Genomic DNA, 18,660 nt, shown 5'->3' on the forward strand with positions numbered 1-18,660 from the left:
GCTCTATGCTTGTGAAATCTGGTCTCTCCGAGTTGAGGATGATAGACGACTCTTTGTGTTTGATCATCGTTGTCTCCGAAGGATTGCTGACATCCAGTGGCAACACCATGTCAGTAATGCAGAGGTTCGGCATCATTTGTTCGGGCACAGAGACGATAATTCAATCGATGTCGCCATCTTGAAACACCGACTTCGGTTGCTTGGACATGTTCTACGAATGTCGTCCCAGAGAATTCCACGTCGTGCATTATTCGCCGACTCTGGGACTGGTTGGAAGAAGCGGAGAGGTGGTCAGTGCATGACATGGTGTCGTGGTATGAAAGAAAGCTGCAAAGGACTGGCTTCTGTCGGTCCTTCACGACTCCCTGGTTGGGGTCCGAGAAATGGTGCTACACAGTGGCTAGAGACGTTATCAGATATGGCTCAGAATAGAAGCCAGTGGCGATCCTGCTGTAACCTTCTTTTACTTTCTTCATAAAAAGTGGTTGTGTCTCCCTTAACTAAAAGAATTCCTTCTGATTGTACCTTTCCGTTCCCTCATTATTACTATTATTATTACTACACTACCTTACACCAACCTCTTCGTTGTTGTTCTTTTTTTTCACGCTCCTTACCTTTTTTTCTTTCTCTTCGAATTCTCATTGTTTTGTGTGGCACATATATATTGGCGTTCTCTTGTACCAATATTTATGTGTTCAAATAAATAAATAAGTCTATGCAACAAAAAGCGTAAAACATGATTAGCCTACCTAAGTCTGTTTCAAGATGACGAGAGTCTAAGAAATTCTGAACTATGCCAGAAATTAAGATAACTTATATAATATTGGTGTTGAATACCAACAACGCTTATGAGGTAAGACAATGAAACATACAGAGAGTCGAAGGAAATAATCATTACGGAAAAGCCAGATGGCTTACATAACATTATACACATAAGCACTATGACTTCCATTTATGGAAAACTACAGTTCAAAACTATGTTGAAATTAATAACCACCTTTTATTGAGTTTTTTTGTTAAAAAAGTTACCCAAGTCATTTCAGTTTATAAAAATATAAAGGTGAATGCTAAAAAGTGCTAGGAAAACTTACCGAATGAGGAAAGAATAAAAGTACGAACTAAATATCACAAAATATCACATACTATTTTACAGTACTCGAATAAAAAATCAACGAAAAGCGTAAAATACAACAGAACTGTACAGATACAATCGATCAGTCAGTCAGTCAACAACATAGAACTTCATACATACGTACGTACATCAGTTCGAGTTCCCATGCCACATTAGCATAGAGATACAGATACAAGATAAATATGGATGAATTAATATGATATTTAATATTAGATGCAAAATAAAAACTGAATTTAATTGTAGTATTGTCATATCACTATAATCAGCATAACCTTGTAGAAAACATTAACTACAAAAACTATACAATAATATACCTGTAATACGATTATTTATACTCTGAATACACGATTTACATTAGGACAGGAAATGTTAGAAAAAACGGACATTTTTCTATGTATTAAGACATTAATACTAACATTATTCTGTCAGTTTATTTATTTAAATACATAGACATTGGTACAAGGAGGCACCAAATAGATATGCGCCACATAAATCATTCGATTTATGCGAGGGCTGAGATACTGCCCATGATAACCGGTGACCAACGATTAGTTCATACACCATTTGTTCCTTTAGGATACTGCAGCCCATGTACACCATTGGTTTGGAATCAGGGTTTTCCAACTCCTCAAGGTGGACTCTGCGTGTCCGCCAACCCGGTTAAAGCCGATGCCGGACATTCGCTTTTAGTTCTCTCGACTTCGTAAATAACGACCCCGCCACGAGAAGTCAGTGAGTAGGACTTCCGAGACAGTGGTTGTATGCATGTGGCTATGTGAGAGCATTTGGAGAGGGAGAGCTGACTCTTTCTCACTCTCGACTGTACCAGGGCATTTGGGGCTATTGTGTCAGTAAAAAGAACTCATGAAAAGTTTCGATTTATTTTGGTATTATAAAGCCAAATCTTGATTATGATACATGAAGAACACAGTAAAAACAAACTTAAATGAACAAACAATAAAACTCACAAGTTAATTTACAATGAAAACTCTTCCACTTTCATCTATTTTGACTATTATCAAAGAAATTATTCGTACATTTAACATATCATAACATATACTTAACTAGAGTCAAGTTTCTATAAATCCGGCGTTCGTCTTGCTGTGCTAATGAGGTATGAGAACTTGAACTCATGCATATATGTACCTGGTCCTACGTTGTAACTGACTGAGAATCAAACCAGACATACATCACAACAACACTCAGATTAAAAAAAAGAAATGCAGCTTAAAACTGAGTACATAAATGGTAAAAGAATTACATTCTAATGTCTGGAAACAATTCTCCTAGTACATAGTTCATTTAATATGTTTATTATACTAGCAGAAAAAAACCCATTTTTCAAGTTAATTACCAATCAATAATAACTAGTCTTTTAATCTTAAACACCTAAATATTGGTACCAGGAGGCACCAAATAGATATTCACCACATAAATTATTCAATTTGGGTGAGTGCTGGGATACTGCCCGGGTGTTCATACCTTACGGAGGTCTCACAGTCTTTTAACATTAAACACCAGTAAAGATTACATGTCGGTAGAGAAAAAATAGTGTAATTTATTTTATAATATAGAGAAAATTGTTTATTACAATCTAACTGAATGTGATACACTTCTAGTTAATATATTACTAAAATATGTATAGCATACAATAGAATTAATGTACATAAACTCATTGCGATCTCGTTCAGAATTTTGAAAAGTACAAAAATGGAAAGCATCATTAATACATCGAATTTTGAGCCAGTCTGAACAATTGTACAACGTTCATCGACTGAGATGGTTGGGCCACGTGTTACGTATGCCTGAACACCGATTACCACGTCGTGCAATGCTAACGGGTGTTAGAGATGGTTGGAAGAGAATTAGGGGCGGCCAAACCAAAACGTGGCATCAGTTCTTGAAGACACTAACCTTTAGTCTGAGCCATGTTGGTAGATGCAGACTACTTGGTTGGGGTCCGCGTGACTTTCGTAACCGATGGTTGGAGATTCTTAGTGACATGGCTCAGAATCGATCACAATGGCATCGGTGCATACACTCCCTGTCTTCCCTTAAACTAAGAGATTAAAATCACTTCATATCTTTCTTTCTACGAACTAATTCTTTCTTCCTATACCATATCCTTATTGCAATCCTTCTCCTATATATTACCACCTCTGAATTAACTACCTTTATGAATCCGGTGTTCATCTTGCTGTGCTAAAGAGGTATGGCAACCTGGATCCATGCACATATGTGCCTGGTCCTACGTTGTAGCTGACTGACTGACTGATTGTACAACGTCAAAGATTATATTATCAAGAGATATAGCAAGAGAAAAAGTAATTCGAAGCAAAAATCTCCAGTACCATCCAGCAAGGGGGGTGGATAAAGTTGAAAAAAATAAAAATAAATGATCATTTAACAAACACTTACAAAGATATCATTGACTAAGCCAGAGTAAATTTAAACTGTTAAAACTTCAATTTCTACGAATATTCAGAATTGGACAACTGCAAACTATTTTAAACAAATGTGAGCAATTAGTACACATGTGAACTAAAGTCAACATTTACATTTGTTCATGTAACATAGATCTTAAAATAAAGGTTGCAATGTAAGACAAAACGAATACATTACTTATTGACTTTTATAAAGACAATGCTTTGGAGAGAAATGAATAATAGATCAGAATGATTGTTTCTTTAGCACGATTAGAATATATTGTAATAGTTAATAATAATAATAGTAATGGTAGTAATAGTAGTAATAGTAATAATAATAAGTGACAGACTACAAAAGCCAAAAGGCTTTTAACGAAATTGATAAAGGACACATAACAGAAAGAAAAAATTATGAACGCCTTCTAAATAAACAAACAACTATACAATATTTCTATTTAGAATTATATCAGAAAAGGGTTTCTTGTGGATATTATAGTAATTTGAATAGTTGAGATGATGAGTCAATTGAAGCTAGACCATCATGGAAAACCTGAAAGCACTGAACGGCCGTTTCTTTTTATTGTGGGACTCTTCAGCAGTGCAGATCCACGATCGCAGCTCGCGAGATTCAAACCCGGAACCTAACAGTCCCTCACGCGAGCGCTTAACCTCTAGATCAATGAGCCGGCATCCAACGGTGTTAATATCTAACTTCAACTAATCCACGAAATCGAGCGACACAAGTTTACCATTAACATTATGATTATCATTGAAGTTAATAAATAAGAAAATAAATAAATAAAAGACATGCACAGTACTAATCCGAATGACAATTACAAAGAGAGCATATGATTTCCTTTTCATTCAATTTAAAATCATGTTTTTGACTGGTAAATCATTGAAAAACATTTCATTTCTCACTAATGTTTTATTCTTCATAAATGTTGTTAATTACACAAATATCCATCTCCCAACTAAAGGACAGGTTTATTACACTACACAGAAGTTAACTTCGTTCTACTTTATTGGTGTGAAGCATGGTTATTTAAAATAGATGATATTTGTAGGTTAATACTATTCGACAAAATGGTGTCTTCGAATCATCACTTGTGTATTTTGGGACCACAGAGTAAGCGACGGCCTTGGTTAGCAATCGTGCAAAAGGTAAGGATCGTAAATCGATTGACGTGGTAGTAAATCTTCATCAACTGAGGTGGCTGGAATATATGTTACGTATGTTTGCCAACCGCCTACGTCGACGGACAATCTTTGGTGTAGGCGTATTAGGTTTGAAGAAAGCTAATGTCAGCCAAACCAAAACACGGCACTAGTCCATGAAGTTATTGACAACTGAACTAAGCCATACTAACACGGGTCCATGAGAATGTCGTAACGAATACTTGAAAACTTTGAAAGACATGACTCGAAATCGTTAGCAATGGCACAGGTCCATCGACCCTATCTTCCCCTAGACTCTAAGTTCCTAATTTCCTCACAATCCCTTCACTTTACTTATTTATATTTCCGTGAATTGTATCTTTGATGTCTAATCATTCCTATTACCACTTATACTGTTACTACCTCTACTATTCTAGGATTTAGCCTGACAATTTCATCTCTATGTAGTGATGGGTTATGGAAACTTCAACGCATTTTCACATGTACCAGGTTCTACGTTGCGTCTGATTGATTGATAGGCGGATACTACGCTAAACAGAAATTTTCCAAATGATGTGTTCACAAGCTTGGCCAAACAAACGGATTTCATTTCTAAGAAATGAAGTAGACCAAGTTAGTTATATAATTTCTTAATAAAACAACGAATAATATTTACTTTCTACGTAGTACCTTAAGTAACTCTAAATAAACAAAAGTCGAGAAATCCTCGTAAAATCCATAAATGACATGTGCATACATAGCCACTTTTCTTATCTCTAGTAATTCAACTATTAGAACTAAGTAGAAATGTGTTAATTCATACTGTCAAAACAATACAACTAGGTAAAGAATAAAGTTACAGCCACGACAGTAAAATACATAAGTCAGTGTTCAAAGTTACTCGTTCAGGTTTAAACGTTTTATTGGTCAAGTTAAGTAACCCGTCGAGAGACCGACTGGCTCAATCGGACTAGAGAGGAATAAATCAAGCTTTCGACTAAGTGCAGGTAGCGAGCGTCGTAACACCTTCAGTAATGTAAAATCTATTCTAAGCTATTCGAACCAGTTACCTTGTACTATCAAAACGGTCTTCATCAGCAGGCCTACAATACTATGTAAAACCCGAAAGACGATAACTCAATAGATTGTTTCGACCTTTTTGCCAAATCAAACTATACATGTTTTTATCCTGGCCTAATGAAAACTACAGGATTGAGATAAACAGAAATTAAGTTTGAGGTGAACAAAACTTAGTTTTTATACATTTAAAATTAAGCCGACTAGATACTTTCATTATGTACCGACGAACAAGCAGAGCCAATCTATGTAAATATTAGCGATGTACAGAATGAACTAGTTATCATACAAACATGGTTTTGTAAATTAAACGAGGATATAAATAAACATGGAGGGTTGGAAGGTATCGAATAAATATGCTATCCAAGATTTAGATGAAATCAAAGAGCAAATACAACTGTATCACTTTAACCGATCCATAATAAAATGCTTTAAACCTATTCAAGAAACTTCGTGGATTTTCCGAATGAAATTTACAATTCTAGAAACAACTCATACCAATAGACAATACATTTTGGATGAATATAACATAACCAGTTTCAAATTGAGTAGTAAAATTTAAGAAATAATCAATTATACACTAGAGTATGATAAGGACTGTAACCGATATCAAACAATGTTGCCATAATGAAAAGAAAATTTACTAATATCATGAGATTCTCAATAAACTTTAGATATCACTACACGAAACTACCTTAAACTGGGTGTTTATATTTTGCAGGAAAATATGGCACTTTACTTAATAAAACTAAGTTTATTTGGTTGACTAACCAATCCAACTTTGATATCAGTTCTTCTGAAACTTTTGTATTGCTAATAATTGGGGTTTTTCAGTATGGACTCAAATAATCAGTTTCATATATCCTACGATGTGATTACATAATGCTAACATTCATATATATGTTGCCAGACAAACAAGTAACACCATTATTGCGTTCTGGAAGGATTCGAATACTTTAATTTATCATATTGTTAGTAGAGTTGAATGACCAAACCTCTTCTTGGTCACAGACATATATACAATTTGATAACTGGGAAAACTCATAAATCATTCACAGAAGTTCACAACAACTAACCTGTATCAGCATGACGTATAAGTTCACCACCGAATAAATCTAAAATACTAAGATCAGAATTACTGGTTGAAATTATTCTAGGTGACATTGATGAATTTTTAAATTGATGCATAATAGATAAAGGAAAACTGGACATCTCCACAATAAGACGACAAATTTGTGCAAAAAGATCTATACAACTGACTGAAGACGATGGTAATAACACTTGATGATTATGTTTCAATACAGATTTTTCATGAGATTTTTCTTTAGCACCTTCTTTGTCAATTATATCTTCATTGTTATTATCATTATTATCATTCATTTTGTTTATTTCTCCTTCATTCGAAATGATACTAGAATCATGTTCACATTGTTCCGTACAAATTTTCCGAAGAAATTCATTCATCTTCATCGGGATTGATTTATGCATGAATAAGGAAACAAAACGTAATAATGATAAATAAAAAGTAGTATCTATCAAATGCAAAAATAGTTCATATTCCAGAATAATAATAGTCAGAAAAAGTAAAACAACAACTGAAAACTAGGGAGCATTTAACTGACAATTCATATGTGATTTAATTCAATAAGATGGACGATTCCACGAAATCAAATGAAATCTTCCTTTCAAGATTTAATTTGGAAAATAGAATATTTAGATCAAAAGTTATATGGGACTACGACACTAAATAGATTGAGAGGCATGTACTTAAATTAAAAAAACTCATTGGAATTGATCAATAGATCAGTCGTTAAGAAAAAAACGTTTGTCACCGAGACCAAAAAACACATTACACCGAGAAATAGAGACAGACATGTGAAGAATGAAAAACAATTGGATAGAACTAGAAAGGAAGATCCAGGACAGAGTGGGTTGAAGAATGCTGGTCGGTGGCCTATGCTCCATTGGAGGGTAACAGGCGTAAGTAACCGAGACTAAAAGCAATATATGACTGGAAATCAGATGACAGATAGATTGTTGATGATCAGTCCGGATAACTGTTGTGAACGAGAACACAGGTGGGGACAACCAATGTATTTTGATAAATAATTACAGAATGTCTAGGTAAAATATAAGAACCGTACATTGAATACTTCATTTGCTAATTTCCATCATTTGTGAAAATTCAAAATTTCTCGTTAACTGGTTTCGGCCTACTGACTCCACGAAAATAATGACTAAGATGAACCGACTAGTATAATAGACACCGAAATCGTTGACCCAGAGACTACAGTTAACGTAATATATCTATCATATAACACCTGAATGATTGTCGAGAATTGCTATTATCAACAGGTCATTCAAAATACAGTAACGTGATTAACATAAATAACGTGAGACTAAACAATCAAACTGACGTTATGACTAGAATAATTAGAAAATTGAATTTTCATTTTCCGTATTTGAAATGATATTTATTTAAACACATAAACATTGGTACAAGGAGGCATGAAATACATAGGCACCACATAAATCATTCGACTTGTGTGAGGGCTGTGATACTGCCCGGGTGCCCAAACTGAAGCAGGTCGTTTTCTTAAGGGGCCACACTCGGAGCCTTCGACCTAAAGCTCTGGTCAAGGCGGTGGAACAACGTCGTGAGATGCAGTCTCTTCGTAGACGGTGACCAACAATAGGTTCATAGGCCATTTGTTCCCCTAGGATCCTGGAGACCATGTGCATCATTGCTTTAGAATCAGGGTTCTCCCACTTCCCTAGGTGGATTCTCCATATCCACCAACCCGGTTAAAGCCGGTGGCGGACATTCGCTTTTCATCCTCACAATTTCATAAAAAAACACCCCTGCCGCGAGAAGTCAGTGAGTAGGACTTCCCAGACAGTGGTTGTATGCACGTGGCTATGCGAGAGTATTTCGAGAGGAAGAGCTAACTCTTCTCACTCTCGGCCGTACCAGGGTATTTGGGGGCTGTCTGGGTGGAAATCATTACTATTCAACAAGGATTTCAACATATTAAACAAGAATAATGAAAACACATTTTTTAAATTAAACTAACTTTAACTGGTGAAAAATTTAAGACATGAATACAGAATATGCCAAGAAATCGTCGAAATTGACCAACTGCTTTAGCAATCATCATTAATTCCTCAGAAATTTGATTATCCTGACTATCAGCAATACTATCATTACTGTTGATCTCATTACATTGACCACAATTATTATTATTATTATTATTATTATTATTATTATTATTATTATTATTATTATTATTACTGTTATTTGATAATAATAATTCCTCTTGACGTTTTAAATTGACTGGACTCGATAACTGATCAAATATTGTCACTGCATACTGTCAATAATAAAAGTAAAAATGAACACAGCATGAGATTATTGAAATTAAAAACCATTAATTGATTACTTATAATTAATAATGATCAATGATATACTGTTTAACAACTATGTAATATGTATACTAAAATATAGCACAACTTTGCAGTGTAGTCTGCCGTATGAATTATGGATGATGTTGACGTTCTTTTCAGGTTGATTGATTGTCCAACGATGATCCGTAGTGTCGCGATTCGGTCTTTGCACGACCGATCCTTACAGAATCCGACATCTTAATCTCAAAGCTGAACGTCATTAACCCTACATCAGATATTTCATGTTCATATATGATGCTTCCCAGGTACGTGAAAGATTACATATATTCCAGAGCTTCTCCATCAAGTGTGATTGTGTTAGTGTTGTATTTGAGGATATTGCTCTTTCCCAAATGTCTGTTGAGGCCTACTGATGCAGAGGCTTACTTACTTAATTACGCTTGTTACTCCCGATAGAGCATAGGCCGCCGACAAGCATACTCCAAACCACTCTGTCCTGGGCCTTCCTTTCTAGTTCTAACCAATTTTTGTTCATTTTTCTCATTTCTGTCTCCATTTTTCGACGTAATGTGTTCTTTGGTCTTCCTCTCTTTCTTTTGACCCTCAGGATTCCACGTGAGGGCTTGTCTTGTGACGCAGTTATGTTCTCTCCTCAATGTGTGTCCTATCCACTTCCAGCACTTCTTCCTGATTTCTTCCTCCACTGCAATCTGGTTTGTTCTCTCCCACGGTAAGTTGTTGCTGATAGTGTCTGGCCAACGGATCTGAAGTATTTTGCAATGCCGATTCGCGCCTTCACGTCTGCATCAGATCCACCGTGTTCATCAATGATGCTGCTCAAATATGTAAAGGTTTTTACATCTTCCTAATCTTCTCCGTCAAGTGTGATTCGATTATCGCATGCTGTGTTGTATCGGAGAATCTTGCTCTTCCCTTTGTGTATATTGAGACCTACTACTGCTGTGACTGCTGCTACGTTGGTCGTCTTGTTGCGTTTACGATAGAAGATCCAGGTCATCTGCCAAGTCTAGATCGTCCAGCTGCATTCCAGCTGTCCACTGTATCCCATGCTTCCCCTCAGATGTTGACGTCTTCATGATACAGTCGATCACCAGGAGAAAGAATGAGAGTAAATAACCTTGCCTGACACCGGTCTTTACCTCGTACGAGTCTGTTAATTCTCCTCCATGCACGACTTTGCAGTTTAATCCATCATAGGAACTCTGTATGATATTGACTATATTCTCAGGTAAGCCGTAGTGTCGAAGAAACTTCCATAGTGTTGTCCTGTCCACGCTATCAAATGTTTTCTCATAGTCAATCAAGTTGATGTAGAATGATGAATTCCATTCAATCGATTGTTTCACAATGATCCGTCGTGTTGCGATTTGGTCTGTACACGATCGATCCTTACGGAATCCTGCCTGTTAGTCTCGAAGCTGGGCGTCTACAGTGTCCTTCATTCTGTTTAACAATACCATGTTGAAGACTCTTCGTGGTATTGAGAAAAGAGTGATGCGTCAGTAGTTCTCGCACTTGCTGAGATCGCCCTTCTTTGATATTTTGGTAAAAAGTTCTTCTTTCCAGTCTGTTAGTACTTGTTCTTCATCTCAAATCTTGCTGAACAGAATGTGGAGTATCGTTGCAGTTACTGCTACATCTGCTTTCAGTGCCTCTGCTGGAATCCTGTCTGGTCCTGCTGCTTTGACACCCTTGATTTGTCTGATGGCCATGCTGATCTCTTCAATTGTTGGTGGGCCAACATCGATTGGGAGGTCCGTGAGTGCATCTTCGATATTGGGTGGGTTCAGTGGAGCTGGTCGATTCAAGAGTTCTTTGGAGTGTTCTACCCACCTGTTTCGCTGTTCTTAGATGTTGGTGATTACTTTGCCTCCTTGCTTTTCACTGGTCGTTCTGGTTTGCGATAATTTCCGACGAGTTTCTTTGTTGTGTCATACAACCGTCTCATGTTTCCTACTCGATCAGTGTCTGCAATTATCGTGACTAGTGATTAGGGACGGGTTTCTAGGATAAGAATCAACCACAATTTCAAAAGTATATTCACTATTTATTTTCCTTTATTTGTCGAATTTTGGACCGTTACAAAAATTCATGTTTTCTTGAATCACTTGGTCTATACCTAATCTTATCTGCTACCACTAAACAGTTAGCACGTCTGCTACTCTGGCATTCGGCTTGATAATTACATCCCGTAATGACGTCGTGTGGCGGCTTAAACAGACTCTCATATTCCATATTCGATCTGATTCTGTGTAGTGTGATGCGGTGAAACTCATGAACTTTGTGTATGCGTCTGTTGGGGAATATTGTGCCGTCCATAATCATTTTGTTGAATGCACATAAATTTGCAAATCTCTCCCCATTTTCGTTTCTCTCGCCCAGTCCATATCTTCCCATGATATACTCATGACCGACTTTGGCATTTAGACCTCCTGTGAAGATGGTGAGGTCTTTTATTGTGCACTTCTCTATGATTGTTTGCATCCTTTCGCAGAACTGATCTTTATTGTCGTCACTGCTACCATTGATGAGTGCATAACATTGGATAATATTCATTGTGATTTCCCCCATTTCTGGATCCATGAGATTCCCACCAAATAAGCGCTTCATGTGCTTCTTTGGACAGCATCAGAGCAACTCCCTGAGTGTGTGAAGTATTTTCTTCTTCGTGACCAGAGTACAGCAGCATCTGTCCCGAATCTAATCTTATCTGTCCAGCTCGGATCCAATGGGTTCCACTGATTTCAAGCACCGTCAAGTATCTCCTCATCGCCGAAACTATTTGACTGGTACTCCTGGTCTCCCACATTGTTCGGACATTCCGTGTACCTATACTAACTATTCGCCTGGTTGTTAGAAGGGGTATGGTCGTCATGACTTCCGAAGGATCTCGACTTTCATCATGAGGTATCATTAACTCTTCCTTCAACTCGGAAGGCAGAGTTTAAATGGTTTAATTTGTTTATTCTGGCTACCGAATTTTTAGCAACGTCGTTTTCTACGGGATGGGGTTGCCAACCCCATACCCAACACTCCTCCTTTACCCGGTCTTGGGACCGGCAGCAACCATAGAGGTGCCACAGGTGGAGTTCAGACTAAATTAGTCGGAATGGAATACCAAACCGAAACCGCAAGCTAAAGAATGTAGCGGTGTACTGAGAGAATCATAAGAAACGATAACTACCCAGAATTTAACCCCATACCAACTCTTTTGAATTACAGTCCCACCTTATTTTATATAAACAAGCAACTGTTTGTAGCATCGATCAGAATGGAATACGATAATGAATGTTTGTTAAACTTGGGTCGAAAATAGGTGATCAGTGAACAGAATGAAGATACGGATTATTATGTAAATAATGATGTGTGCTGTGACTAGATACTGACAACAATATCAAGATTAAGTAAGATCTGTCTACAATAATAAATATAATGGAATAACTAACTAATAACTAACTAACTAAATTAACAAACCTACCTCACGTATATGATGTACAATCGTATCTAAACAATTGATTATACTAGCCCATTCTAAAGATGTTAATTTATACTCTGAGAAACTACCTTCCTGTGATAATAAAGATTGATCATGATAATGTAGGTTACAATTAACTCGAAGTTTTTCAACTAAACAATTAGTTAAATGAATAATTAAATGTGGAAGATATAGACTACGAACATTAGGATATATATCAATTGGTAAACAATTCAAAAAGAAATTTATTATAGAACACCATTGAATTAATGATAATTTCAATGATGATTGTTGCCAATTATCATATTCAATGGATGATGATGATGATGATGATGACATAATCTTATTAGGATGTATATTCATTGATCCGATTGTATTGACTGTTATGATTGATGATAAATTCAATGATTCAGTAAATTGATTTTCAATAAATTTCCATAAAAATTCACTACTTATATTACTGAAAAATAAATGTGATGTACGTAAGAATTCATCAACAACATTATTAGTAGTAGTATTAGTATTAGTAGTAGTAATAGTTGTATGATTATTAGAATGTTGTATTGAAATCTTATTGATATTTGAATCATTTGAAGGTAATGAATCTTCTCTATCGACTAAAGTTGTTCCATTATATTCTAAATTTCTACCTTGATTATCTATTCCTGGAATAAACGAAAAGCATGAATATTTTTTTAAAAGAAAGATAGATAAAGAAACTACTCGATTTTAAAATGTATATTAATAGACGATGATGATGAGTATAAGTTTTATTCCCAGTAAAGTATAGATGTATGAAGTCGGCTTTGAGTTATTATTTAATGTCATAGGAAAGGTATCTGGATTGGAAACCTAATGGTTAAGTTAAATTGAATTAAATGGCAAACTTACATAAAAATATGGTATAACTGTTTTCAGACTGATTATTGATCACACTCAGTCAGCAACAATGCAGAACTTCGTACGTACATACGTACATCAGTTTGAGTTGCCATACCACATTAGCACAGAGATACAATTGTCTGATAATATACGGAATTTGTGCCTAACAACATGACTCAGTCCACTTGTCAGTGACTTCATGGATTTGTGCCACGTTTTGGTCTGACCACGCCTAGCTTTCTTCCAACCAACTCCTATACCAGAAAACATCGCACGTCGGGAGAGGCCGTGGTTAGGCATACGTAACACGTGTCCCAGCCATCTCAACTGATGAAGTTCCACTACTTCATCAATTCATTTTCCATCCTTACATAGTACACATTTCCTAACAACTGAATTACTTACTCGGTTGTCCCGTGATATACGAGTAATGCTTCGAAGACATCTATGATCGAATACTAGTAGCCTACAAATATCCTTCACTCATACCGGCCATGTTTCACTGCCATAAAGTAGGACGGAACGAACTGCTGCGCAGTAAACACGTCCTTTGGTTGATAAATGGATATCTCGCCTACGCCATAAATGACGCAAGTTGGCAAAATTTAGTCGAGCCTTCTGTATCCGTGCTGAGGTTTCGTCACACACCAGACCACAAGGGCTGATGAGATGATGACCACACTGTTAAAAGTACATTGTGATATTTTGATACATAGTGACTGGGTAAATTAGTGATTATAAAGAAGTACTAAACAACCATGATACTACAACTCATTATAACATACTTATTGGCAATTGCTCGACCACAGCTGCTATTCTTATGTGGTGATTGCTGAAAGCCTAATCGAGTTATATTGGGCGGAACACATTTTTTGAGGCTCTACCATATCAAACAGGCTGGCTGTATATTGGCAAGAGTGAGATCAGCAAGCATAAGGTTCGAGGAAGAAGTTACACTGTTAACTGTAGGCGGAGGTGGTGGCACCTAACAACATTTAATTCACTGGCACAAATTCCGTATATTATCAGACAATTGAATCGACGATTGTATCTCTGTGCTAATGTGGTATGGCAACTTGAACTGATGTATGAACGTACGAAGTTCTACGTTGTTGCTGAGTGAGTGACTGATCAGACTCCTGGGGTTCACAATTACGCTCCCACGCCGAGATGACTTCACTACTCACCTACCTTCTTTTCAAGTCCCTTAAGAAAAGACTTCTGTTAGCAGATTTTGTAATCGAGACTTATCAACCATCCTACATACAACTCCAACAGTCTTTCCACCTTATACTAAATGCAGAAAAATATTTAAAAAACTTCAAGTATATATTACACAAACAGATATATGAAGATTACAGATAGCAGGAAGAAAAAGAACTTACGTAAACTCGATGGTTTTGCACTATCACGAATTAAAATATAATCTTTAATTAGATTTGTCATATTACTTGGTAATTGTTTATCACATAAACTTGGTCGATTTACTAAATCGGATATAGTTAATGTTGAATCACGATGTGATGATTTATTGATTTGGTTTGAATTCATCAAACAACATGTAGTTTGCCAACGTAATTTTAAATAACCTTCATAAGTATACCACATTATATCTAATAATAAATTATCTAAAAGTCCATGAGCTATATCTGGATGATCAGTTAGACCGACTAAAACACGAAATGGACGCTCGGAAATGCTTCGTTCTATAACTAGAAATAAATATTAATTGGTGATTAGGGGTAAATTGATGAAAGAAATAAACAAATAAACGAGATTTTGCGAAGATTAATTTGATTTATAGTTATAAGTCACCTCAGAACAACCTCATCTGGATTACCAATGAAAACCAAGGAGTACTATATAACTATTCCATTCTGGAATAGGATTCCTCAGTAGTGAAAACCCAATAACCTCATGTCTTGTGGCAAGCGTTGGCTCAGTAGTTCTGATGGTTAGGTGTTGTGTTTTTTTGCAAGACATGAAGATCCTGACTTTGATACCTCTTGGAGTAGTGGGTTCGCACTGCTGAGGGGTTCTATAACAGAACGAAACAGCTATCTAGTACTCCCTGGTTTTCAGGAGTAAACCAAATGAGATCAATTTCTGACGAACACTGCCTACAAAACATAGATTCATTAAAAAAAGTGGTTACTTAAGTGTAGTAGTAAACATAAATAGATTTATGATTATGGTGTTGTAGATTCTCATTCTGAGCAAAAAACTTTTATGCATAAATTCTAACTCCAACAGAAATTTAAACATGAGTTACATGTAAAAAAAATACGAGGTTGACATTTGAAAATTGAGGAATGAAACTTTTAATCTCCCAACCTTCAACCTTGATTTTGTCGATCTTCCAATGAATCATGAGTAATGAGATTATGTCACAATTTACATCACATGATTTCAATCATTGTTTCCAAACAATACTCTGTATCATTAGTTCACCATCACAAGTGGTTATATTAATTCAACTCTTGCTTTCAACCTTAATTTTCTTTTATTGTATTAATGCGAAGTATGAACTAGCAGATAACTGTGCCACATCCTATGAGTTTGGTAGTGATCATCCAAACGGTTAACATATGGCCCCCAAATGCCCTGGTACGGCCGAGAGTGGGGAGAGTCCGCTCTCCCTTTCCAAATGCTCTCACATGGCCACACGTATATAGCCCCTGCCAGGGAAGTCATACTCACTGCCTTCTCGTGGTGGGGGTGTTGTTTACGAAAATGGGAGGACGAAAAGCGAATGTCCGGCGCTTTAACCGGATTCCAAACTAATGGTGCACATAGGCTCTAGTATCCGGTGGGAACAAATGGCGTATGAACCAATTGTTGGTCACCGGCTTCCATGGGACTGCATCTCCTTACGATGCTCCACTGCCTTGTGGATCAGACCTTCAGGTCGAAGGCTCGGGGAGTAGCCCCCTAAGAAAACCACCTGGTTCGGTTTGGGCACCCGGGCAGTATCACAGCCTTCACACATATCGAATGAGATTTGTGTGGCGCATATGTATTTAGTACCTCATTGTACCAATATCTATGTGTTAAAATAAATAAATAAATAATCTGCTGACGTCGAAACTACGTGGGAAGAATCCAATGGTACTGTTTCATACACGTGAGTGTGCATTGTTTATGAGAGTCCACAAGTTTGTCACAACTCTATATTAGGAGAAACGTAACTTCTTGGTTTCAAACGATACAAAACATGTCTCAGCCTACAAACCAATAGTATTCCTATGACCTTCGTATGCAGTGACATATCAAACTAAATAAAATCTATGCTGATTGTATTCCCTTTATGAACTTAATCTCTAATAGGGAGTAGTATTATATGAATTTCTCTACTATTGTTTTATCAAGATGTTGGGGATGTTAGATCCTCAGAACTCACTCGGTAAATACCTTAATTTTGTAGTTTTATTTTGAAAATTTGAACTTCTTTGTTTTCGCGCCAAAAGCACTCTTTTCACCTTCATGTTATATTCCCCACTCAGGAGAATCATAAAAGCTATTGGTCCGTTATATCTTTTAGTGTGCTATTTTGTAACGCTTCCCAGGGAGTTTTATGCTGTATATATACGTTTGATTTGTGCCTGTTGTTATCATTCGTGCTTATGGCTGCTTGCGGAATATATTTCCCCGTTCGAACTTCGACTTCTCTCTCTCTGGTTAGCGGGGTTGGAATGTATCAGAATAGCTAGCTTATTGGTCTTTGGTCACAGTGTCTTTGTTCCGTTCACAGACTAGGTGAACTCGTAATCACTTCAAACATAGCACAAGAATAATTTCTTTCATGAAAAATTTTTAAAAAAATCTGAATAAAAATTTACCTAATGCAGATAAATCTGATCCAAATGTGAATTTAGCAGAAAAATTCAAATGATTCTCATTGAATTGACATGGAATAGGTAAACAAGTAGGATTATAGATTAAACGACGTACAGCTTCTGTAAGAATTATTTGTGAGTATAATTTAAAGTAACGTTGACTATTATTTTCATTTTTATCATTTAATGCCTAAACAATACCATAAGGAATGAAAACAAAAACAAACAGTTAAACTCATTTAATGGTTGTTTAATACACAAAGCATAAATATCAAGCTTAAATTCTACTTTTAGATATGACTTATTGTACAAATATTGAATTAATTGACATGCATAATACAGGAATTGTTAAAATCAATATAATAAATGATTATTGATAAACAGTAATGATAGTAACATGAAGAGACAACCACATCTGATATTACTTCCCGACCGCAGCCGCTAATTTGACGTGGTGGTCGACTCGCTTATTTTAATGACTCAACCGAGTACTATTGGCCAGAACACATGTTCCTTTAAGTACTGCCATGCCAGCCAAGTCGGTTGGAGAACCTAAAAGCAGTAACCTAACGCTCTAAGGCGAGGGCTGATTACTGACCGCACAGAGGTCTGACAACAGTAATATTCGAACTTTGAGTGAGATAGGGAAATAGGTTTCTTTAGCTACGACTATAGAATCTTGTCGTCGATGTATGTTACGTCTCCGAAACGCGCGTACAGGACCCAAGTAGAGTCATTCATTTTACCTAGCCATGTCAAAATAAAAAACACGATTTATGTTCCAAGTATCTGGGGACCCCACGGCTACTTCCTGTGGCATATCTGATGTAGGTATAGCATTAAGTTCAAAAGCAGAACAGGTTTTTTCAGACTAGATTCCAGTAGACAGTTACTTGTGCGCCGTCCGACTAAACGGGATAGTAATAACTCAAAAAGATAGAGACACACGCCGTTGTCTCTGCATATTCGCCCACTGACTGCAGCTCGGATGAAATTAAAGATGAATTCTACAGGAAGCTATCCAATCTCCATTAAAAAGCTAAACGTTTCGATATAGTAATAGTGGCGGGTGATTTTAATGATTAATTAGGTAGGCTAAACCAAACCGAAAGGCACTTAGACGGATGTTGCGTTGTTGCATCTCGGCAGACAGATAATGATGACCGTCTGCTGCAACTATGTTTAAATAAACATCCATTTCTATAAAAAGACCAACTTTAAATGTGGAGAGAAACATCATCTGACGTG

General features: G+C 36.5%; 1 protein-coding gene across 1 annotated transcript in view; it reads right to left on the minus strand.

Moving 5' to 3' along the window:
- The window catches only part of MS3_00011011 (uncharacterized protein), a gene marked incomplete at its 5' end in the record, with an annotated part of 82,165 nt that overhangs the window by 52,426 nt on the left and 11,079 nt on the right, over positions 1-18,660 (minus strand). The window contains 5 exons of the mRNA XM_051219418.1: positions 6,870-7,257; positions 8,868-9,164; positions 12,698-13,359; positions 14,962-15,288; positions 17,416-17,602. Of these exons, the coding sequence (XP_051065199.1) occupies positions 6,870-7,257; positions 8,868-9,164; positions 12,698-13,359; positions 14,962-15,288; positions 17,416-17,602 (1,861 nt within the window). The remainder of the gene's footprint in view (positions 1-6,869; positions 7,258-8,867; positions 9,165-12,697; positions 13,360-14,961; positions 15,289-17,415; positions 17,603-18,660) is intronic.

Source organism: Schistosoma haematobium, chromosome 6 (genome assembly GCF_000699445.3).
Source record: "Schistosoma haematobium chromosome 6, whole genome shotgun sequence".
Classification (NCBI taxonomy): Eukaryota; Metazoa; Platyhelminthes; class Trematoda; order Strigeidida; family Schistosomatidae; genus Schistosoma; species Schistosoma haematobium.